General features: G+C 51.4%; 1 protein-coding gene across 2 annotated transcripts; it reads left to right on the top strand.

Annotated features, from left to right (window-relative positions):
• Nucleotides 1-18,290: 18,290 nt before the first annotated feature.
• Nucleotides 18,291-21,870, top strand: GPR45 (G protein-coupled receptor 45). Of its 2 annotated transcripts, XM_036355535.1 has the most exons (2): nucleotides 18,291-19,562; nucleotides 20,241-21,870. In XM_036355535.1, the coding sequence occupies exons 1-2, from the start codon at nucleotides 18,482-18,484 to the stop codon at nucleotides 20,270-20,272; spliced, it is 1,113 nt and encodes a 370-aa protein (XP_036211428.1). In that variant the 5' UTR covers nucleotides 18,291-18,481; the 3' UTR covers nucleotides 20,273-21,870. The 2 variants fall into 2 exon arrangements, with proteins under 2 accessions (XP_036211428.1, XP_036211430.1); XM_036355537.1 differs by lacking the exon at nucleotides 20,241-21,870 and having other exon boundaries at nucleotides 18,291-19,845.
• The last annotated feature ends 2,506 nt before the right edge of the window (nucleotides 21,871-24,376 follow it).

The raw sequence follows: 24,376 nt of genomic DNA, 5'->3' as shown, positions 1-24,376 counted from the left end.
AAGGGCACCCCAAATACGGCATTGGCAGTATGGACAGAGAGCGGATTGCTTTTTGAGATTATTAAGACAGAAAATAGGTGATTGGTTGGCAGCACTGAGTGAGCAGGAGGGAGAAGGCAAGGGTGACTCCAGGATTGTGCTTTGGTAACTGGAAGGATGGTGTGCTGAGTGCTGAGAAACAGAACAATGGAGGGGGACCCCACTGGGGGGAAGGTGCTGAGTTCCATCTGGGTGGCTGCATGTGAGACATTCAGGAGTTGATGGTCTTCTGCGTATCATCTTCATCCCTTCATCCTGCTCCACAGGTGTATCCTCCCCTCTCTCGCATATGCCTTTGACCACTATCCGCAGGTCCTCCCTCGCTATTGGCTCTTCCCCATCAGTGTAGTCACATGCTCATTTCCTCACCAAAATACTCTCCCTTGGTATTTCCCCACCCAAATCTTCATGTGCCTTCCCTTCTCAGTGCCATATCCTGCAGCCTCTACCCAGTCTTCTGTTCACTCAATGTTTCATTCTGGTTTTAATTTTTAAGTTGCTCTTAAGTCCATGTACATAAGCATAATGAAAATGTTCTCATTATAAACATATTAAACATTCTAGATATAGAGTGAAAAGTCAAAGCTTCCTTATCTAGGTAATAGGTTGATGAAAGTTATCTGTCTTGAAACCATAGGCAATGTCTGTACCGATTAATGCGCTATTGATGTCTGGAATTGGAGTATTCCATTTCCGCAAGTGAATTTCCCCCGTTTTAGTTCCCTTGTGTGTGTGTGCATAGATATAGGGAAGTTGGAGAGGCTGCTATTGAAATATTTTGTCCCTAGGCTTGAAGTAGCAATAAATGAAAAGCTTATATAAATTTTAAAAATAAATAAATAGCTCAGCTGGTGTGGCTCAGTGGTTGAATGTCGATCCATTCACCAAGGGATCGCTGGTTCCATCCTCAGTCGAGGCACATGCCAAGTTGAGGACTCCATTCCCAGTAGGGGGCAAGCAAGAGCCAGACAATCGATGTTTCTCTCTCTTTGATGTTTCTATCTCTCCCTTCCCCCGTTCCTTCCTCTCTCTCTAAAAGTCAATATAAACATATTCTAGGCCGCCCCCTCACCCTTCACGCAACGCACGCTTGTGGGGAACCTGGCGCTGAACCATTCGGAGACACCTGCTTCTCAGTCGGGGCTTCGTACGCAGCAGAGCAGCTCCCTCCCTGCGATCTGTTGACAGTCAGTCCCCGACACAAGGGTTTGTAAAATAAGAAGAAAAAAGAAAAAGAAAAACATAGTCTATATATATAAAATCCCAGTGACCGTTAAGGCTGAATGACCAGTACGACCGGTCACTATGATGCGCACTGACCACCAGGGGGCAGACGCTCCACGCAGGAGCTGCCCTCTGGTGGTCACTGTGCTCCCACAGCAGGAGGGCCGCTCAGCCAGAAGCCGAGCTCACGGCTGGCAAGAGCAGTGGCGGTGGCAGGAGCCTCTCCCGCCTCCGCGGCAGCGCTAAGGAGTGGTGAGCCAAGTGGTAAGGAGTGAGCAGGCGGGTGGTTAGGAGCGAGGGGTCCCAGATTGTGAGAGGGCGCAGGCTGGGCTGAGGGACACTCAAGAAAGGTGGGCCAGATTGGGTTTGTGGAATTGGGGCTGGGCAGCATCTTGGGGGTGTTGGGAGCCTTGGATGAGAACAGATCGCTTAGGGAGGATGCGTGAGAAAAGTAGAGACAGACCCTGAGACAGCCACGGTCTCTAGAAGGACCTCTGTCTCCAAGTAAGAGCCAAGTCATCATCTTCTGTGCATTCCCGACGTTGGGATGACATCGCTCAGAGGAGGGTCCCACAGAGCTGGTCTGTTGCTCTGGCTGCTAGACATCACCTAGGAAACCTGAGCTGGGCCTCCTCCCCCGGCTGCACGTGGGGCCCAAGTGGAAATGCTCCCAGGGCTACGTCACCGGGGCTTGGCCATGCACCTCACATGGTTTCGGTGTTGGCGGCTTCTGAACTACATGTGTTCCTCGTGCTGGGTAAGTCTTGTGCCGGATGTTAGAAACCTGAACAGTGGAAGTATGTTGAAAATTATTAGAAGTTGGAAGGGCTGGTATTGAAATACTTTGTCCCAGGGTTTAAATTAGAAAGTTGGCTTTCTTGATAAGGAGCAGCATTAAATTCCAGCCCCTGGATTTAGCAGGGGGTTTGGCAGCTGCCTGGGAAATGGCCTGAGAGAGCCATTTCTGCCTGCCTCCCTCCCTCCCCCAGCTCAGCCTCTGTTTTCCCTTCCTGCCTATCATATCGATATCTCTTGAGCTCAAAACAGAAATGGTATAAAATTGAGACCTACAGATAAAAGGGAAGTAATGACTTAAATTGACAATTTTTCTTATTAGAAAAAATAAATATATTACCTGCAGAATACTTAGAACACATAGATTAACAATAGGGGGGAAGGCAATAATTCATCTATTCAATAACTGTTTACTGAGCATCTACTAAGTTCCAGAATCCATTGCAGGTGCTGTAGGTAAAACAGTGACCAAAGCCACCAGGGCCTCTGCTCTCTGGTATGTTGGTGGTAAGAAAGGGGGTGATTAGACGCTCTCAGCCACATGGTTGTTAATATGGTAGATGTGATGGATGGGAAGGGCCCGCTGAGAAGGTGACTTTTGAAGAAAGACTCTCGGGAAGTAAGGAAAGGAGGCAAGAGGATAGATAAGAAAAATATTCTGGACAGAGAAAAAGGCAGGTGCATAGGCCCGAGTCGGGAGCATGGCCCATTTTCTGGCGGCACAACTAGAGAATCGGTGTGGAGAACAGTGAGAGGGAGGAGGCAGTAAGGGGGAGATGGTGACATAGAGGACAAACCATGCTGGTCTTTCTAGGTTAAATGTCAAGTTTGGCTTCCACTCTCATTTCTGAGTGAGCTTGGAGCCAGGGAAAAACCGAAGCACAAGAGTGACTTGATCTGGCTTGCATTTTGCCAGGAGGCCCCTAGCTGCTGCACGGAGAGCGGGAGGGGGCGGGGGGGGGGGGGGGTCGGGCAGAAGGGAAGATTAGAGGCAGGGAGATGAGCGGAGATTGCCAACGAGCACCCTTGCGGACGGCCTTGTTTTTAATGCATGCATTAACAGGAAGGACGGGCTCTCCAGACTTCTCCGCCACCTGCATTTGTCACTGACAGATTCTTGCTGAAGGTGGGTGGGGTGACCAGATACCACTTGGGTGCTGGTGGAGAATGAGGGGATCGGCCAGATATGAAGGCTGCTCAGACATCGAGGGAGGGTTCCGGTTAAACTGACTTAGCAGGGTTCTTGCTACAGCTGGAGTTTACAAGGAAGTGCAGGGTAACCGGGGGGGAAGGCTGGGAGCCTGGCTGCGGTTCGGACAAGCAGAGTATCCTGGTCAGAACTAAGACACATGTGCCTTTACGTGCTCACGTCTCTGAAATAGGATGCATCTTACAGCCATGGCTGTCGCCTGGTGGTTGCCATGTACATGCCATTACATGTGTATGTGTGGAGGGGCGAGTGGGGTCGGTCACAGTGGTTCATGCTGTCATCACTGCGATTTGCAGTTAAGTAATGAGCTCGCTGTTACTACACTGTTTAAATTGTTTTCAAAAGGATGACAGCCTAATTCTGCGCCGAATTAGAAAGTTGCCGGTGTGCACAGGAAGACGGACAAAGACAGCACGTGGGGTGCCCATTTCACATTGGAAAAGCACAGATTTGGCATCAGGAATAGCTTCAATCCACATTTTCTTGCGACACAGAAACTAAACGAGTCACGGGAGTTAGGAAAGGAAGAATCCCACACACTGTTCTGTGTTTTCCTGGGAAAAAAAGTTTATTGTTCTCACAGCTCCTAGGACAGGGGCGGGCACGCCTGGAGGGCCCCTGGGGGACACAGCAGGTGGTCAGGGAGACAGGAGCAGGGCGAGGCCTGGGCTGCCCGGAAGGACCAGGGGCGGCAGGGTGAACACCACAAGGCTGCTAGTTTGAATAATTCCAATGGCTCTGTGCTCAAGGGCTGGTCTCTGGTCACCTGGAACCTGGTCGAGGCACAGGGATGTGCCGGCCGGGGTGTAAGGCCAGAGAGAGGGGGTCTGGCTCGGGCCTGTTAGTCTGCACGTGAGGGGCGGCTCCTGGCTGGGCCCTTTGCTGCCTCTAAGAATTGGCAGTCTCTCCCTGGCCGGGAAGGTGTATATGTATATATTCAGAGAGGAAGGGAGAGGGAGAGAAAGATAGAAACATCAATGATGAGTGAGAATCATTGATTGGCTGCCTCCTGCACGCCCCCTACTGGGGATCGAGCCCGCAACCCGGGCATGTGCCCTGACCAGGAATTGAACCCATGATCTTCTGGTTCACAGGTCGATGTTCAACCACTAAGCTAAGCTGGCCGGGCCAGGAAGCTTTTTTTAATACGTCAGAACATCATAATAGATAGCAAGTTAACAATACAGAGGTGGGCAAAAGTAGGTTGACAGTTATAATATAATAAGTAATACAATAAATAATAATATAGCTCTGGCCAGTGTGGCTCAGTGGGTTGGAGCATCATCCCATACACCAAAAGGTCTTTTTTTTTTTTTTTATTGCTTAAAGTAATACAAAGCGTATTACATATGTGTCCATTTTTCCCCCCCGCCCTAGACAGTCCCCTAGCCTCCCCTATCCCCCAGTGTCTTATGTCCATTGGTTATGCTTATATGCATGCATACAAGTCCTTTAGTTGATCTCTTACCCCCCTACCTCCTGCCCCCCAACCCTCCCCGGCCTTCCCGCTGCAGTTTGACAATCTGTTTGAGGCAGCTCTGCCTCTGTATCTATTATTGTTCAAAAGTTTATAATGGTCTCTATTATCCATGAATGAGTGAGATCATGTGGTATTTTTCCTTCATTGACTGGCTTATTTCACTTAGCATAATGCTCTCCATTTCCATCCATGACGTTGCAAATGGTAAGAGTTCCTTCCTTTTGAGAGCAGCATAGTATTCCATCGTGTAGATGTACCACAGTTTTCTAATCCATTCATCTACTGATGGGCACTTAGGCTGTTTCCAGATCTTAGCTATGGTGAATTGTGCTGCTATGAACATAGGGCTGCATATATCCTTTCTGATTGGCGTTTCTGGTTTCTTGGGATATATTCCTAGGAGTGGGATCACAGGGTCAAATGGGAGTTCCATTTTCAGTTTTTTAAGGAAACTCCATACTGTCTTCCATAGTGGCTGCACCAGTCTGCATTCCCACCAGCAGTGCACAAGTGTTCCTTTTTCTCCACATCCTCTCCAAAACTTGTCGTTTGTTGATTTGTTGATGATAGCCAGTCTGACAGGTGTGAGATGGTACCTCATTGTTGTTTTGATTTGCATCTCTCGGATGATTAGTGACTTTGAGCATGTTTTCATATGTCTCTTGGCTTTCTGAATGTCCTGTTTTGAAAGGTGTCTATTTAGGTCCTTTGCCCATTTGTTGATTGGATTGTTTATCTTCCTTTTGTTAAGTTGTATGAGTTCCCTATAAATTTTGGAGATTAGGCCCTTTTCAGATATGACATTGGCAAACATGTTTTCCCATGCAGGGGGCTTTCTTGTTGTTTTGTTGATGGTTTCTTTTGCTGTGCAGAAGCTTTTTATTTTGATGTAGTCCCATTTGTTCATTTTTTCTTTAGTTTCAAGTGCCCTAGGAGCTGTATCAGTGAAGAAATTGCTTCGGCATATGTCTGAGATTTTGTTGCCTTTGGATTCTTTTGGAATTTTTATGGTTTCCTGTCGTACGTTTAAGTCTTTTATCCATTTTGAGTTTATTTTTGTGTATGGTGTAAGTTGGTGGTCTAGTTTCATTTTCTTGCATACATCTGTCCAATTTTCCCAACACCATTTATTGAAGAGACTATCTTGGCTCCATTGTATGTTCTTGCCTCCTTTGTCAAATATTAATTGAGCATATTTGTTCGGGCCGATTTCTGGGCTCTCTATTCTATTCCATTGATCTATATGCCTATTCTTGTGCCAGTACCAGGCAGTTTTGAGAACAGTGGCTTTGTAATACATCTTGATATCTGGTATTGAGATCCCACCTACTTTGTTCTTTTTCAGGATTGCTGCAGCTATTCGGGGTCTTTTTTTATTCCAGATGAATTTTTGGAGAGTTCGTTCTAGATCTGTGAAGTATGCCATTGGTATTTTAATGGGAAGTACGTTGAATTTATAGATTGCTTTGGGTAGTACGGACATTTTAATGATGTTGATTCTACCAATCCATGAACACGGTATGTTCTTCCATCTGTTTATGTCTTCCTCTATATCTTTTTTCAACGTCCTATAGTTTTCTGAGTAGAGGTCTTTTACCTCTTTAGTTAAGTTTATTCCTAGGTAGCTTAATTTTTTTGGTGCGATGGTAAGCGGGATTGTTTTTATAATCTCTCTTTCTGAAAGTTCACTATTGGTGTATAGAAATGCCTCAGATTTCTTGGGGTTAATTTTGCATCCTGCTACATTGCCAAATTCATGTATTAAGTCTAGTAGCTTTTTGATGGAGTCTCTAGGGCTTTGTATGTATAATATCATGTCGTCTGCAAATAAGGACAGTTTTACTTCCTCTTTTCCAATTTGGATGCCTTTTATTTCTTCTTCTTGCCGAATTGCAATGGCTAACACTTCCAGTACTATGTTGAACAGGAGTGGTGAGAGGGGGCATCCCTGTCTTGTTCCTGTTCTTAGGGGAAATGGTGTTAGTTTTTGTCCATTGAGTATGATGTTGGCTGTGGGCCTGTCATATATGGCTTTTATTATGTTGAGGTATGATCCTTCTACTCCCGCCTTACTGAGAGTTTTTATCAAAAATGGGTGTTGAATTTTGTCAAATGCTTTTTCTGCATCAATTGATATAACCATGTGGTTTTTTACTTTCAATTTGTTTATGTGATGTATCACGTTTATTGATTTGCGGATATTGTACCATCCTTGCATTCCTGGATAAATCCTACTTGGTCATGGCATACACCAAAAGGTCTTGAGTTTGATTCCCAGTCAGGGCACATACTTAGGGTGCAGGTTGGATCCCTGGTTGGGGCAAGCATAGGATCAATGTTTCTTTCTCTCCCTCTTTCTCTCTCTCTCTCTCTCTCTCTCCCCCTTCCCCTTTCTTTAATATCAATGAGCATGTCCTAGGGTGAGGATTGAATAATAATAATAATACAAGAATAAACTCTGTTTCATGTACTCACACTGCGCACCTACTTTTGCAGTACGCAGTGATGCTGTGTTGTGTTTTGTTACCAAGATACATGCAAAAAAAATTCCCCCCATACATCAACATATAAAAGTGTACAGTTGCCTGCTACCTCCGAATGCATGGCCGCCTGGGAGAAGTAACAGGCATGTGCTGCTGCGAGGACGCCGTGTTGGGCTGACTGGGAGCATGCTTTCCTGGGTAGTGGGTGTAAAGTAATGAAGCATCTTAAAATCAGTGGCCCTTGGAGTCCATGAAAGACAAAATGTGTATGTTTCACATCTTGTTCTCATTTAGTTTTTAAGCCTAAAGAGACAATATTAGTATTGTATGCCCATTTCACAGACAACATAGCTGAGGCTCATCAATATAAATACTGTGAGCAACTGACAGAGGGCCAAGCAGGGAGACCAATGCGGAGTCTGCCCGACCCTGAGGGCCACCCCATAGACGCCCACCCTGCCATCGTGTTCCCCCCTGCCCCCCGACGTGGACCCCAGAGGCTTTGCATTTCTATCCAACACGTCATGCAAGCAGGAACATGTTCAATTAGGTGTTTGCTGTTACAGGCAGTCAATCCGTGAAGCATTAAATGTCACCGTAGTCACTGTATTTATGCACAAACTTGTTTGCTGTATAGGCGACTTGTGTCTGCATAACAGTGAAGACAGCTGTGTGCAGACTGGCTGTTCGGGATTGGCCGAGATAGTGCTCGATCCAGAACGCATAAGTTGACAAACACTATTTTGATGTTTTAATAACTTTTTAAAAACCAAGAATTCAATGAGCACTTCTCTGATCTGAAGACTAAGACATTAGTTTCACTTTGATACACAACTCAAAGAAGTTACTTGACAGGAACTTACTTCCCTCTTAGATTTTGTTTTTCATTTTTCGAACCAAAGTAAACTCTCCCATGGTCGTTTCTCTTCTGGAAGACCCTCTTACTCCCTGTGGACGGGCAAGGTCATTGACCAGCTGGCTCATTTCCGCTTGTGGCTTGAATGCCATGGCTGTGCCAGAGAGCGGTGGGCCCCACACTGCTAAAAGGTTTTCTCGCCTTCAAATTCTGAAGGTGTGCTTCCTGCCAGCTGGAGCGCTCCCACGCTGTCTAGAAGAATCCCAAAAGTCCGACTTGAGGGAACTTAAAAGGATGAGCCAGGTGCCAACTTCCAGCTTTTCTATGCACATACTCTGTTGCCTCATGGGAGTTGAAAGGCACAGATCATGAAATGTTTTGCAAAGCCTTAAACTGCCATGCATGTAAAATTAAATTTGCTCAGAAGCAAAACCCTTAGGACAGCAGCCCCAGGGACCCACCTTCCCACAGTTGGCTCAGACTGCTCCCCAAACCTAACACATGGGGTGATCAGGACTCGCCTGCCCCTCCCCTTGCCTGGTGCCTTGTGCTCTGCAAGGTGTTTTTCTAAATTTTCATCCTCACAACAACCTGTGAGGTGGGTACTAAAGAATCTGAGGCCAAACAGTGGGGACCTCCCCGGGTTACAGGCTATAAACAGAGTCCAGACCATGGTTAGATCTCATCCCAAGCCCAGGAGTTTGCCTTGTGGGCCAAGTCCCCATGGCCTCCCATATGTCCTGGCGCCTCATGACTTCATGTCAGCTGGTGGGCGTGTGGTGGAGGCCTGTGAGTACATTAAGCTGTGCTCTCTCTGCTCAGCAGTACTCACTGACCCCGACCCACGAGTCTCAGCACAGGCCTGGCCGGAGGACTGAAAGATTTTTCACCTGCAAGAGGAAAGAACCCTTTCAACGCCACTTTCTGCTTGTTCCATGGGCCAGGGGCTGCCAGCCCTCAGGCCCCCCCTTAGAGGTGGCACATTCTTGGGGAGTATTGAGAACTCTTTTCTGGAAAATGAACTAAAATCACTATTAAAAATTCAATCAGTTGCCTACAAACAGAAATGAGGGTCTTTCTTGGATGACAGAAATGTTCTGTGAATTGTGGTGACAGTTGCACAACATTGTAAATGGACTAAAAAATCATTGAATTGTAACCTTACGATGGGAAAATCTTATGATAAGTAAATTATGTCCCAATAAAGCTGTTAAAAACATTAAAACATCCAAAATAATTCTAACTGAATGCATAGCTATGCCTGTCTTCCTTCTATTACAGATGAAAATGCTGACTTTTACCAGACGTGGGTGTTCGTTGTGTTTTGTTTGTTTTCAGACTAGGGACACAAAATGTTAGAAAAATTGCAAAAGGTACAAAGAAGTTTAAAGTGGTTTTTAGGAAGCCAAGCAGAGCGGGGAGCCTGTGCGTGATTTGGAGAAGGAAGGGGTTCTGCGCAGCGGCCCTGCTGCGCCGAGGGCGGTGCCGCTGGATGAGCCACGCCTGGGCCTGAGCGGGGCGTGGGCCGCCACAGGTCCCCCCAGCGAGTCCACGTGGGCGGGGCTCGTCTTTGCATCTTGGGAAAGAGAAGTGACTCAGATTTCATTAACTATCCAGCTATATCCCTCTAAACAACACCACGTGCTTTGTGCCTCTAGCAAAAGCTCCATGCTTGGTGCAGAGCCTTAAAAATGCCACCTCAGGGGCAGCACCGAGAAACTAGTTCATAAAGGGGCCAAGGCTGGCTTTCCACAGTCAGAGGCACAAATACAGCTCCCAAGGACCCCCGGGGGTCTGGCCCCTGAGGAGTTGGGTGCTTCCCTCTCCTAGGGAAGGTGCGTGAAAGACACATGAAAACAGGCCATCATGAAGGGCGGCAGGTTATTGTGGACGTTCAGGAAGCACGTCAAATACCCGTTGTTCCTTCTCGACATGAGCGCGAGGGTAGGCAGCGGCCAGCCTGACGGTCCTCTGAGTCTGCGGAGAGGCCTCTGTCCACACCGTGGCCCGCGGCACCCGCCCGGCCCAGGACCGGGGACGGGAGTCAGAGCACAGGCAGCACTGGGGCCCCTTCTTCCACGGGTATCATCTCAGCAAACCACTGACTCCTGCGGGTTGTCTCCTCATCTGTAACTGAAACAGTAACAGTACATCACTGGGAAAAGGAAGTAAGAGCAGCTTTGGAACATTTTGCTTAATGTTTTATCCAAATATTATTACTGTTTCTTTGGTCAGAGCAAAAATTATGTCTGGATTAGACCTCGTATATGCAGAGCGCTGAACTTGGGCAACTTGGTTTTGCACCTGGGCACATGGCCTTGGAGCAGGGAGGGGCTGCAGGGGAGCAGGGAGGGCTGCTGGGGAGCAGGGAGGGCTGCAGGGGAGCAGGGAGGGCTGCTGGGGAGCAGGGAGGGCTGCTGGGGAGCAGGGAAGGACTGCTGGGGAGCAGGGAGGGCTGCTGGGGAGCAGGGAAGGGCTGCTGGGGAGCAGGGAGGGGCTGCATGGGAGGAGGGAGGGACTGCTGGGGAGCAGGGAGGGCTGCTGGGGAGCAGGGAGGGGCTGCTGGGGAGGAGGGAGGGACTGCTGGGGAGCAGGGAGGGCTGCTGGGGAGCAGGGAGGGACTGCTGGGGAGCAGGGAGGGGCTGCTGGGGAGCAGGGAGGGCTGCAGGGGAGCAGGGAGGGCTGCTGGGGAGCAGGGAGGGGCTGCTGGGGAGCAGGGAGGGCTGCTGGGGAGCAGGGAGGGCTGCTGGGGAGCAGGGAGGGGCTGCTGGGGAGCAGGGAGGGCTGCAGGGGAGCAGGGAGGGCTGCTGGGGAGCAGGGAGGGGCTGCTGGGGAGCAGGGAGGGCTGCAGGGGAGCAGGGAGGGCTGCTGGGGAGCAGGGAGGGCTGCTGGGGAGCAGGGAGGGGCTGCTGGGGAGCAGGGAGGGGCTCCTGGGGAGCAAGGAGGGCTGCTGGGGAGCAGGGAGGGGCTCCTGGGGAGCAAGGAGGGCTGCTGGGGAGCAGGGAGGGCTGCTGGAGTGTCATCTGAATATTTCCTAAATGTGTCCCTGAGCACCAAGGATTGGCCAGAAGCTGCACAGTGGCCAGGTCTCCGTGCAGCCCGCGCCTCCCATCGCTGCAGCAAGCAATCCTGCATCCTCTACACGCAGCAGGTTTTAGATCTGAGGGGACATAGGTCTCATCCACGTCTGCTCCAGAGCACTTGTGGCAGCACAGCCGTCGGGCACAGAGTGTAACAGGCCATGGACAGCGGTGTCCGGCTCTGTCCCGGCCCGACTGTCTGCAACCTGCTGGTCTCCAGCGTCGCGGTCCCACAGACGCCCTGCAGCCCTCTCTTGCTGCATCTCTGTTCCCAATGGACGACATCATTGCTCTTGCTCCGAAACGCTAACTCACTGCCAACACGAAAGCCTGACGTGAACTCCCACCGTCGGGTCTGGAAGTGGCCAGCCGAGCTAATGCAGGGCCCGGGGCTAACGCAGGCTACGTGCTGCCTTCCATCAGCGCTGCTCACCAGGTCATCACCACGGACCACTGCGAGGGGCAGAGAGCTCAGCGCGTAGTTAACTCCCACCACTGGACCCTCTGACCCCTGGCAGTTAGCACACAGAGGGCTGGTGTCAGGTCCTCAGTCAGGAGGTCTGGGTGGTCTGGCACTGCCTGTGTGACAGATCCTGGGTCATGCTGGCACTGCCTGTGTGACAGATCCTGTGTCATGCTGGCACTGCATGTGTGACAGGTCCTGTGTCATGCTGGCACTGCGTGTGTGACAGGTCCTGTGTCATGCTGGCACTGCCTGTGTGACAGATCCTGTGTCATGCTGGCACTGCATGTGTGACAGGTCCTGTGTCATGCTGGCACTGCGTGTGTGACAGGTCCTGTGTCATGCTGGCACTGCATGTGTGACAGGTCCTGTGTCATGCTGGCACTGCATGTGTGACAGGTCCTGTGCCATGCTGGCACTGCCTGTGTGACAGATCCTGTGTCATCCTAGCACTGCATGTGTGACAGGTCCTGTGTCATGCTGGCACTGCGTGTGTGACAGGTCCTGTGTCATGCTGACGCTGTGTGTGTGACAGGTCCTGTGTCGTGCTGACGCTGTGTGTGTGACAGGTCCTGTGTCATGCTGACGCTGTGTGTGTGACAGGTCCTGTGTTGTGCTGACATTGTGTGTGTGACGGGTCCTGTGTCATGCTGACGCTGTGTGTGTGACAGGTCCTGTGTCATGCTGACACTGTGTGTGTGACAGGTCCTGTGTCATGCTGACGCTGTGTGTGTGACAGGTCCTGTGTCATGCTGACACTGTGTGTGTGACAGGTCCTGTGTCGTGCTGACGCTGTGTGTGTGACAGGTCCTGTGTCATGCTGACGCTGTGTGTGAGACAGGTCCTGTGTCATGCTGACACTGTGTGTGTGACAGGTCCTGTGTCGTGCTGACGTTGTGTGTGTGACAGGTCCTGTGTCATGCTGACGCTGTGTGTGTGACAGGTCCTGTGTCGTGCTGACGCTGTGTGTGTGACAGGTCCTGTGTCGTGCTGACATTGTGTGTGTGACGGGTCCTGTGTCATGCTGACGCTGTGTGTGTGACGGGTCCTGTGTCATGCTGACACTGTGTGTGTGACAGGTCCTGTGTCATGCTGACGCTGTGTGTGTGACAGGTCCTGTGTCATGCTGACGCTGTGTGTGTGACAGGTCCTATGTCGTGCTGACGCTGTGTGTGTGACAGGTCCTGTGTCGTGCTGACGCTGTGTGTGTGACAGGTCCTGTGTCGTGCTGACGCTGTGTGTGTGACAGGTCCTGTGTCATGCTGATGCTGTGTGTGTGACAGGTCCTGTGTCATGCTGACACTGTGTGTGTGACAGGTCCTGTGTCATGCTGACGCTGTGTGTGTGACAGGTCCTGTGTCATGCTGACGCTGTGTGTGTGACAGGTCCTGTGTCATGCTGACGCTGTGTGTGTGACAGGTCCTATGTCGTGCTGACGCTGTGTGTGTGACAGGTCCTGTGTCGTGCTGACGCTGTGTGTGTGACGGGTCCTGTGTCGTGCTGACGCTGTGTGTGTGACGGGTCCTGTGTCGTGCTGATGTTATGTGTGTGACAGGTCCTATGTAATGCTATTGCTGTGTGTGTGACAGGTCTTGTGTCGTGCTGACGCTGTGTGTGTGACGGGTCCTGTGTCGTGCTGACGCTGTGTGTGTGACAGGTCCTGTGTCGTGCTGACGCTGTGTGTGTGACAGGTCCTGTGTCGTGCTGACGCTGTGTGTGTGACGGGTCCTGTGTCATGCTGACCCAGGTCCAGGGAAGCACTGGTCTCTAAAGGGCTTAGCTGTATGTAATAAGCACACAATAAGCGTCAGGCGTTGCTCAGGATTGTCAATAAAGATCTGCTTCCTTAAAAGGCTTCCCAAATCAGTTCTATTTGAAAATTCTCTCTCCTCCTCCCCCCGCAAGGGCCTGTCTGAATGGAGAAATAAAAAATCTGTCTCCTTCAGCTCACTTTTCTTAGAAGTTGAGACATATGGCATCACACCTGCTTCTAAACACAGCTCCTTGATGTCTAACTTCTGGCAGTCCCTGCATATTTCCTCCTTGCCAATAAAGTTATTGAAATTGAAATATACCATCTGTTTGAGAGTCTGTATCAAAAAGACAGATGACACTGTTGCAGGCAGTGGCAGAGTCACCCTGTTCCCAGCAATCCATGCACCAGAATGTCCTTCTGCGCCAGGATAGAAAAGTCCAGGTCAGAGCCCCTCGTTCCCTGAAGCAACAGTAACAGCTACAGAGTCCGCCAAACACCCTGCCATTGGGCTGGAAAAGAAACAGCAAGTTCTGTTGGCGTTATATGTGTGCACATGTTTGTACATGTGTGTACGTATGTGCCTGTGTGCATGTGTATGCATATATGCACATGTGTGTGCCCGCGTATGTACGCCAGTATATGTATGCATGTATATATTCCCACTTTTCAAAAGTTCATGCTACACCACTTCACTTCTACAAAAGACCTACATTAGTACCTGTTTTCACAAACAGAAAGAAATCCGAAGAGGACTTTGACTTTTAAGAAAACAAGGGGAAAAGTGAAAATAGTGTCAGCATTTGTTTTGCTCGAGTGGTTAGAGGCAGGCCCCCCGCACCCTCAGGACCTCAGTACTCTCAGTGTTTGGGCCTTGTCTCCATGGGTTTTGTGCACCTTGGCAAGACAGGACCTTGGGTATCAGAAAAGCATAGGAGAGCGTGTAAGGGTGTTGCACTAGCGTGGAACGGGTTCCACATGAAGTTGTCACACTTAGAGAGCAGGAAGAGAGAGTCCTTCCCTCCCCCTCAGATTTCCAACCTCCGAAGCTGTCTTCTAAGCGTCCATTTCCACCGGCTGGAGAGAAGGACAGGTGTTATCCTCAGGTTCCTGTGCCTCGGCTCGGGGCGGGGGGGGGGGGGGGGTGGGGACCGTTTTTCTTACTCTGTGCCTGTCAGTATAGTAAATCCATAAGGAATAAGTGCTATGCAAAAAGCACAGAAAATAAGAATGCTCTCAGATTTAAACAATATGAATGCCAAAATTAGAAATTAAATAGGACTAAACATAAAGTTAAAAATCCCCCAGAGCATAGCATAAAAAGGGACTAAGAACAGAGACAAAATATGTCTGGGAAAAGAAAAGCAAAACTGAGGCCCAATGGGTGAGGTCCAGCACCTACCCAGATGGTCAGGAGGGAGAAAACGAATACAGGTGTGAATCAGAGACTTTCCAGTCGAGATGTACGTGGCTCTAGGTTTAAAAGACCCACCGAGTATCCAGCCAATAAAGGAGAAAAGACCCAAATCTAGCTACACCCTTACAAAGACATTTTCAGAGAGAAAATATCAAACCGTCAATAGACAAAAGGTTGCCACCTACGAAGGAAAAGAATCCAATCTACTTGCAACCTCATTCCAGCAATGCAGAATGCCAGAAGGGGGCGCCTCCCAGCTCCTGGGAAATCACTCCAGCCTACTGGCCAGCCTGCAAGCCAGCAGCCAGCAGAAGGGCAGAAGATTCCAGATGAGCAAGGACTCAGAAAGCCCTTTCTTAGCAAGTGATTTAAGGATATTGTCCAGAAAAATAAAGGAAACCAAGAAAGAAGATGGCAAAGGTTAGGAACACGAAATGAAGAGATACTATCCATACGTGATAGAAGGCCATCGGACACATAAGGATATTTTTATAGTCACTACGGTCATTCAATTAAATTATTTTAAAAATGGTGAATCGAGGAGCAGGCGCAAAGGCTCCAGGAGGGGATCCTCGGGAAGAAAGGATCATCTTCTGAAAGAAAGCGATTGAGAAACCAGGGGAAGGCTCATTGCGCCAGGGAAGAAATGAGAAAGGCAACAAGAACCTTCCAGGAAAGCATTGAGAGCGGCACAGGAAATTCACAGGCAGCACGTGGAACAGCTGTAACATGGCATGTGATTAGCATCAGAGCTGACGAGCTGTCAGACAATAGATGCCATCTGACCATGACACTGGCATGTGCCCCTCACACACGGGACCCCTCTAGGATCAAGTCACACCAGGCGGGAGGATGGAATTCCAGCAGACAATCCGACTCAACCCTGAGCAATGCGACGTCGACATAAAAATCTAAACACTTTTCATGGTAGTTAACTTCTCAACGTCACCTGATAAAAAGGCATAGGAAGCCTGGCTGTGGATTCAGGAAAGGATGTAAATATTACTGACAGGCGTAGTTAATGACAGTATGAACATGAAAGGGGAGAGAGGATGTGGGGGATGGGAAGAGGTACCAAGTCCATATTTTATAGAGATGAAGAGATACTGTCCATATTTGATAGGCCATACAGACGTATAAGTATATTTTTATAGTTACAATGGTCACTCAATTAAATTATTTTAAAAATAGTGAATCGAAATCATTAGGAAGAGAGTGAGGTCAAGTAGACTGAGCTAAACCTCATCTTTCAGATGGTGAGGCCAGCAGATAGCATCTCTAATGAGTGAATCAGGAAATTAGACATAAGTGATCATCTGGTTATGGAGTAACCGTCAGCAAAACCCCAACCACAAAATGGCAGAAAGAGCCTGCCTCTGAGAGGTGCTGGCAAAGATTAGTGTAAGAGACTAGACAAAAACAAGAAGCTATAATTTTAATTGAAAACAAAGAAAAGAATAAATATTATAAATATGCACGTGGAAATGCAACTTTAATTAGAAACCTGTCAGGAATTGAGGCAGATTTCCCGTGTTTCTGTTTCCATGCAGGCACACACATGTGCATGTACACACACACACACATGCACCCCTTTTCTTCTTCCTTCTGATACCTACTTACTCTTGGTTTCTGCTTCAGTTTGCCAGGACCCCTTTATCATTCAGGGTGCAGATCAGAAAGAGTCCAGACCCAATTAGGAAGAGACTCCTGTCAAAGGTGAGGCCAGGCTAAGGGAACCGGATGAAGGCTGGGAGCACGCTGGGCGTCACCCGGACGCCACAGGCTGAGGCAGGGAGTCAGGGAACGGGGAGAGGGCTTGGCTTTCCTGGGGAGTTGCCCTGAGGGGCTGAGCCCTTCTGAGAAGGATGAACCACTGCCAGTCACAACCAGATGGGCGGGAGCCAGGGCAAAAAAAGACCTCATCTCTCTCCCGAGCAAGGTGCCCAGTCTCCTGGGCAGTGGCAAGGCGGAGAGTGGCCAGGATTTGGAGGGGCAAAGGACGAACAGCAGCACCCCCTCCTGGCCTGGACCGAACTGGGCTTTTTTCCCATGAAGCCCTTTGTCACATCCCTCTGTGTAGGTGCTTTAGTTACTTTATTTCCGAGTTCAGATTTCTGCTGAGTGAATGCGAGCCCTCAGAGTCCGCATGGCCAGGCCGTGGACCAGCTGCCCTTGGGGCGGCTGCCTGGTCCCAGCAGCTGTATGGGAAGTGGAGGGGTGGGGGAGAGGGATGGGGAAAAGTATGACAGCCTCCCTCTGGGTGGAGCCACTTCACCTGCTGGCAGGTCTAAAACAGATGCAGGAGTGGCGCACGTATCACATACAAACTCAGCGACACTCATTGTAACTGTGATGACTTGCCTCAGGGCTCACGTGTTAAGGTTTATAGAGTCCTCTATGACCCAGGCATGGTGACGGTGCTTCACGGGATACCATGTGATCTGCATGGTGAGGGCACACCTGGTGGCAGAGGTCAGGCAGCCTGCGAGAGGGAGCCCAGTGATGGATGCCCCATGGGGGCTGCCTTTCACCCAGCCCGGGCAAGACTCTGGACTCAGGCTACTGATCGCTGAACACCATGCTGCCCACATCTGTGAGAAACAAAAGGAAAGCTAGCATCATCTTTTTTCTTTCTTAGTTTATTTTTTTTGGAGAGAGTGGAAGCGAGGGGGGAGGGGGGAGAGAGAGAGAGAGAGAGAGAGAGAGAGAGAGAGAGAGAGAGATGTGAGAGAGACACAGTGATTGGTTGCCTCCCGCACACACCTAGGCTGGGAATCGAACCTGCAACCCAGGTAAGTGCCCTTGACCTTGAATGGAACCCGAGACCCTCCAGTCGGCCAGCTGACACTCTAACCACTGAGCACACCAGCCAGGGCAGCAGCATCTTTTAAAAGAGCTTATCTTTGGGGAGAGTTTCCTTCTTTCCAGCACACTGGCTACCCAAGATGCCTCTGAGGTAAACTGCATACAGGATCTGCCCGATTATGTCTTACAACTGCACGTGACTCCACCTATGTGCATCTCAGAACAAAGCTAAATAAACGTCATAGGACTCACCTACTCAGTGAACAGACCTGCTGGCAGCTCCTGTTCCGGGCGCTGGGGGGGAGCAGAGAAGGGCAGACACGCGCCCTGACCTCCCATGAAAGCGGCTTCTCCAGACTTCACTCTGCCAGGTTGCTTGTAGTTCAAGTCATTAAATCCATGGTTATTCCATAAATGGTGATTAGAAAGTACTCACTTACTAACCCCTTGCAAAGTAGGTCTGATGGGTTTCTCTGGGTTACTTAGCAAGAGTTACAGTGCTTGTGAACAGCAAACCTGTCCCTGGTGGTAGCTGAGTGAGCCCCTCTTCTCCCCACCCAGTCTAGAACGCCCGGGGTTAAATGCGCTACTCAGCAGCTTGCAAGCTCTAACTCCGTCTCCCCGCTCCTTGCCCAGGTGGGAGAGCGCCCCCAGGAAGCTGTGACACAGGCCGCGGTCTGAGCCGGTGGATGTCCCTGATGAGTCACAGACCCTGGCGAATGCTCCCGGAAGAAGGCGCTTCTCCCGACCCTTCCACCGCCCTGGAGAGCCCAGCCGGCCGGGGGGATGCAGGCAGCCCACGGAGCCCGGCGGCCCCCTCAGCGCTGAGGGGCGCCCCTCCGGCGTTTCCGTCCGGACTCCCAGCTTCTCCCCAGGATGTCCTGCAACCGCACGTCCGCGGAGACGTTTGAATCCCTGCCGTCCAACGGGAGCCACGCGTGGGAGGCGGCGGCGGCGCCGCTCCGGGGGTGCCTGGCCGGCCTCCTGGTGCTGATGATCGCGGTGGGCTTCCTCGGCAACTCCGTGGTCTGCGTCATCGTGTACCAGCGGCCGGCCATGCGCTCCGCCATCAACCTGCTGCTGGCCACGCTGGCCTTCTCGGACATCATGCTGTCGCTGTGCTGCATGCCCTTCGCGGCCGCCACGCTGGTCACCGTGCGCTGGCGCTTCGGCGACTCCTTCTGCCGGCTCTCGGCCGCGCTCTACTGGTTCTTCGTCCTGGAGGGCGTGGCCGCCCTGCTCATCATCAGCGTGGACCGCTTCCTCATCATCGCCCAGCGCCAGGACCGGCTGACCCCGCGGCGGGCCAAGGCGATCATCGCCGCGTCCTGGGCGCTGTCCTTCTGCGTGTCGGCGCCCTCGCTGGCCGGCTGGACCCTGGTGGAGGTGCCCGCGCGGGCCCCCCAGTGCGTGCTGGGCTACACCGAGCTCCCGGCCGGCCGCGCCTACGTGGTGACGCTGGTGGTGACCGCCTTCTTCGCGCCCTTCGGCGTCATGCTGGGCTCCTACCTGGGCATTCTGCATGCCGTGCGCAAGAACGCGGTCCGTGTGCGCAACCAGTCCGACACCCTGGACCTGCGGCAGCTCGCCAGGGCCGGCCTGCGGCGGCGCCAACGGCAGCAGCAGGTCAGCTTGGACTTAAGTTTCAAAACCAAGGCCTTCACCACCATCCTCATCCTCTTCGTGGGCTTCTCCCTGTGCTGGCTGCCGCACGCCGTCTACAGCCTCCTGTCCGTGTTCAGCAGGCGGTTCTACTGCAGCCCCTCCTTCTACACCACCAGCTCCTGCGTCCTGTGGCTCGGCTACATCAAGTCTGTCTTCAACCCCATCGTCTACTGCTGGAGGATCAAAAAGTTCCGCGAGGCCTGCATAGAGCTGCTGCCCCAGACCTTCCAGATCCTCCCCAGAGTGCCTGAGCGCATCCGAAGGCGCGTCCAGCCCAGCACCATCTACGCGTGTAATGAAAACCAGTCGGCTGTCTAGCGAGAGGCGGGCGGGTGGAGGGGGCACAGGGCCTGAGCCAGGACCTGGCTGTCCTGCTCTGCCTCCTGGCATCTGAGCCCCAGTGGGCATCCTGTGGCTGCCAGTGAAGCACAAAGGTACTCATTTGTGAGCAGAGGAGCCCGGCTCCCTTGCAGGGTGAATGATTTCCGTGTTCTGCTGCAGGAGAGCAGGGGTGGGTCTGATGGAGACTTCGGGAGGAAGGCGCTGGGAACTGGAGGGAGCAGGGAGTGGGCAGAAAGTCAGGGAAGAGGAGGGAGCAGGGGGTGGGTGGGCTGAGTGTGGGCAGGAGGAAGGCTCTGCTTAAGAGAAACCCTGTGGTTTCTTTACATTGATCACATGAGCGTTTCCAACCAGGCCACATCGTCCTTTCTGTAAACCAAGATCACGCTGGGAGCAGAGGGAGCCGGTGCCTCTCAGCTCCGGGGAGGGCACGTGGGAGACCCTGGGGCAGCTCAGCTGAGAGAAGCCCAGGGAGGGCTGGGTGTGTACTCCACCTCTCCTGCCGCCCAGCACACCCTGTCTCTGGGCCTGGGGCCTCCATCCTCCCTGTCTGCCAGAACTGTCCCTCTGCCCGTCTCTTTCCCTTGCTGCTCCCCAAGCCTCCCTTTGTTCTCTCTGCTTCTCTCTCCAGGGGGCAGAAAAGGCACAGTCCTTCTCTTGTAACTCATCTTCTCAGCAAGTATTTGAAGCGGCCTGCTTTCCATCTCAGAAGTGGTCCGTGGGCTTAGTTTACACGTTTCCTCTGGACACGCTGAGGCTGTAGCCTCCCAAGCTGCCGCATGGACTTCTGCGCTGGGCCTGCTGGCAGGGGCCGGACAGACACCGACCTGCCCGCAGGTCCCCGTTGATCTCTGTGCTCCTCCTACCTCATTCCTCTGCTGTCCTCTGGGCCACCCGCCCGGGGCCTTGGTCCTCCGAGCCCAGGCAGGACCGGGGCCCTGGGAGCGAGGCTGCCGACAGGGAACTTGGCTGCTTGCGCTGTGCCCTTGGCCGCCTGGCCCAGGTCACCCATTACTCCAGAGCTTCTGACGTGGGGTCGGTTTTCCAGAGTTTGAGGCACACCACTGAGTCCATGCAGCTCTTTTTACAGTTTCAGATCTGAAGAGACTGGGAAATTGAAGGAGAAATTCAGGAAATCTGAACCCATGTCTTACTCTAACAGGAGCTAGTGTGTGACCTTGTTCACTTCACCTGACTTCTTGGGCCCGTTTTCCCGTTTACCATGCGAAGAAGCAAGTCTAGATGATCTCCCATGTCCCTCTCATCTCTCAAACACTCAGATTCTAAAAGAGCATCTTGTCTGCTTGTAGTCACAGCTCCTCTGTATTCCTTTATTTCCCACACCATGAGCCTTTATTAAGTGCCTGCTAGACGCAAGGCACTGTGGGAGAAAGAGGGAAGAATAAGGCCCGGGCTGTGCCCAAAGGCAGTGTCCAATTTATCTCAAGATCATTTTAACTCAAGCCTGGCCTGCGTAGCTCAGTGGTTGAGCATCGACCTGTGAACCAGGAAGTCATGGTTGGATTCTGGTCAAGGCACATGCCTGGGCTGTGGGCTCCATCCCCAGTGGGGTACGTGCAGGAGGCAGCCGATCCATGATTCTCTCTCATCATTGATGTTTTTCTCTCCCTCTCCCTTCTCTGAAATCAATAAAAATATGTTTCTAAAAAAATCATTGCAACGCAAATTCGGCCTAACGCAGATGTTCCCTTTCATTGCTCTTCTCGGTTCCTTTCCCAGGTTGCAGCAAGAGGCCAGCTCCTGTCCTCGCACTCGCTTCCCGTGGTGCTGGTGACAGGGGCAGGAAAGAGCGGGCATTACAGAGAACATAATTTATGTTATTTATATTATCTAAGCCCAGAGCAGGACTTGTTGTGAAAATAAGTGATACTTGTTCTCACTAACTTTACCCAGGTGCAGAGAGAAAGATGGGCAGGTGGTGTGTGATTGAGATGGCCTGTCAGTTCTTGTCCCAAGTGCCCCCAGCAGGGTCAGGGTTTGCCTTTGGCTCCCGTCCAGTTCAGCCTTAGTGGGCCCAAAGCACAGCCAGCCCCCGAGGGACCAGGCCAGTGGTCACCTCCCCCTGGTGGGCGTTGAAGAAAATGCTCCCCCAGAGCCTTGAGTAAAAGAGAAATCACAAAACTGAATGAATGAAAGTACCAAAATTCACACCTGTCAGTGTTACATGATGTATGTTGAAAAGTAATGTGTTTCAAACTAATAATTTTGTACATATTTTTAAATAAAGTATTATTGCTCTTTCTGTGTAGAAGACTATGCTCTCTTGTCATAATTAGCACCAACCGTCTGGAGCCCAGAGTCCCCTCAGACACAGCACCTTCAGGAAGCGGAGAAGCCGGCAGTTACTCCCCTCGCCGGAGTGACTGAAGAAGGACATTGAGGGGAGCTGAAACCCAGGAGACTGTGAGCAGTGGGGTCAGTGGCGGGGCCCAGATCGTTTTAAAAAACGGCCCTGCTAAGTAACCTGTGGTCTTCACCTCCGGCTCCCAGCGCGTCACCTTCGGGAGTCTCTCTCCCTCGCCGAACCTCTAAAAACTCTACTCCCCTCGGCCACTGCACAAGGCCCAGGCTGTGCCCAAAGCAGCTGTCCAAACTATTCTCCTTCTGGAGGACGACAACCACAGCTCCCTTGTTTTCTGTTTCTGTCTCTTCTTTAGCCCTGGAGTCACCCAAACCCTGGCACCTGGGTTGTTGGGTGGAGCCTTGGGAGGTGACGATGGTAGAGACTCACCAGGAGGCAGCCCCCGGTTCCTTGGGAGAAAAATGAGACACAAGTCTCAGAAGTGTCATCCCAACTCCGAGTCCCCTGGAAAACCCACTACCTTTGCGTCTTGAATCTTGGTCCCTACTGTCGGGGTGAAATAAAAGCAGAGGTCATCTAGGGCGCTCTGCCAACCCAGACAAGTGACGAAAATCTAGATCGATTCCTACTTTGCTGTTCTGAGACCTGGGTGTGCTTTCCCCTTGCGTGACTTACAGTGCACACTTTTGGGGGGCTAAAAACCTCCTGGTTAAGTATTTATAATGTTGCTCTGCCCCTTGCTCACGCAGTTGGCAGCCCCGCCTCCCAGGGCCTCGAAGTCTCAGAGTGTCAGCATCCAGGCTTCGCTCCTAGGAAATGCACCGGGCGGGGGAGGGTGGAGCCAAAGGGCATGCCCTCCCCAAAACCAGGGCCACCTTGCTCTCTGCGTGATTCGGGCTTCGGGCAAGTGATTTGGTGTCCCAGCTTTCTCCTCTCCCACGTGGTGTAAATACTCCCCCCAAGGCTCCGTGAGGAATAAATGGACTAATGCACATGAAGGGTCCGGCCCCTGCGCGGCCGTGGCAGAGGCTGCACACACGGTGGCAATAGTGGCGACAGTTGTACCGTCCACTTGCCCTGAGCCAACCTTTGTACTCCGGGGCAAGGGCAGCCATTTGTTTCAGAAGCTGGCTGTTAGTCCCCTTCCTCATCGTCAGGTGGGCCTAAGATTTCGGGGTTCAGTGGATAAGAACACAACATCCAAAGGAGCCAGGAGCATGGGATTGACTTTAAAGAGCGAAATTGCCGATGGCTGGACTGCAGCACTTGTCCGCATCCAAACTGTTGCCTCACTGGGCTTCCAGGAGAAGGACGGACAGGTGGACCCCTTTCCATGCGTATCCTGAGAGCACACTGCTCTGAGGGGCTCCTCGCTGAAGAGCTGAGCAGGGTTGTGAGCATGCAGGGAGGCAGGAGTGTGACGAGGGTAAGGGTGGGGCTGCTATCACAGCCGCCCAACTCGAAAGTGTCTGTGAAAAAATAACCCTGTTTCCCTCAATAAGTCCAGGGCAGTGGGTGGGTTCTCTGCCAGGAGGCGGTTCAGGATTCCCTCCTCCCGTCCAGGTTCCCGCTGGCCCTTGAGGAGAGAAAAGGAGGAGCAGAGAGGTAAGACACCCACACTTCCCTGGGCTTCCCTGTCAAGACTGAGTCACATGACCACACAGCTGCATAGGAGGCTGGGAGGTGAGTCTACAGTCTGGAGTGTGTGCCCAGCTCTGGCTTTTTTAGCCTGGAAAGACAGAAGGATTTGGTGTGTTCCCAACAGTCTCTGCCAAGACATGGCACAATTTTGAAAAACAAGGGATCCTAGCACATATACAAATTCTAACATTGAAGTAGAAATCTCATCACTGACCATTTCCTCATTGTACAATAAGCACACCCCTGTCACAGCGACCCCAGAAGGCTGCCTCTCTCTCCACCTCTCACCCCAACATACAGGGACCCGCTCCCAGACACAGAGACTGCAGGCACTTACACCTGTGCCAAGGACGAGAGGAACCACAGGTAACCTTTTAGACACAGAAGATCTGAGACAGGAGGGCTAACCTGAAAATTTGCAGCCACAAAGAGATGAATTTGCCAAATAAGGTAAAAAAATTACTATTTAAAACAAAATCAACAGTGATTGAAAGGTTAAAGTCGTTGGTGCACAGGCAGGCAAAATAACAATTTTAGACAGTGAATAAAGAAAAATTGAATTTATTTAAAGAAAAGGGGTAGGGGGATGGGAATATCCAGAGAGAAGGGTGACACGGCACCAAGCCAAAGAGAATTGGGTCGATGATGGCTGCCCCTAGGAGCTCAAATCTTGTCCTTATAAGCAGTCAACGTCAGGAAGCTTTTGTCATCAGTGGGTTTGGGGGGCTTGATGGGTGGGCTTGGGCAGTGAATTGGGTCAACAGGAAAGCATTGTGGGTGCTGCTTTGCAGTTTTAGTTCCTT

The sequence above is a fragment of the Myotis myotis genome, unplaced genomic scaffold, assembly GCF_014108235.1.
Source record: "Myotis myotis isolate mMyoMyo1 unplaced genomic scaffold, mMyoMyo1.p scaffold_m19_p_22, whole genome shotgun sequence".
NCBI classification, from domain to species: Eukaryota; Metazoa; Chordata; class Mammalia; order Chiroptera; family Vespertilionidae; genus Myotis; species Myotis myotis.
Note: the sequence above shows the minus strand (reverse complement) of the source record. Positions and strands in the feature narration are given on the sequence as shown.

Excerpts from the sequence above, each read along its gene's own strand:
- GPR45 (XM_036355535.1), top strand. The coding sequence starts at position 18,482 with ATGTCCTGCAACCGCACGTCCGCGGAGACGTTTGAATCCCTGCCGTCC. Across the intron at positions 19,563-20,240 it reads GCCCAGCACCATCTACGCGT|GGGGCAGAAAAGGCACAGTC; the intron begins GTAATGAAAACC and ends TTCTCTCTCCAG.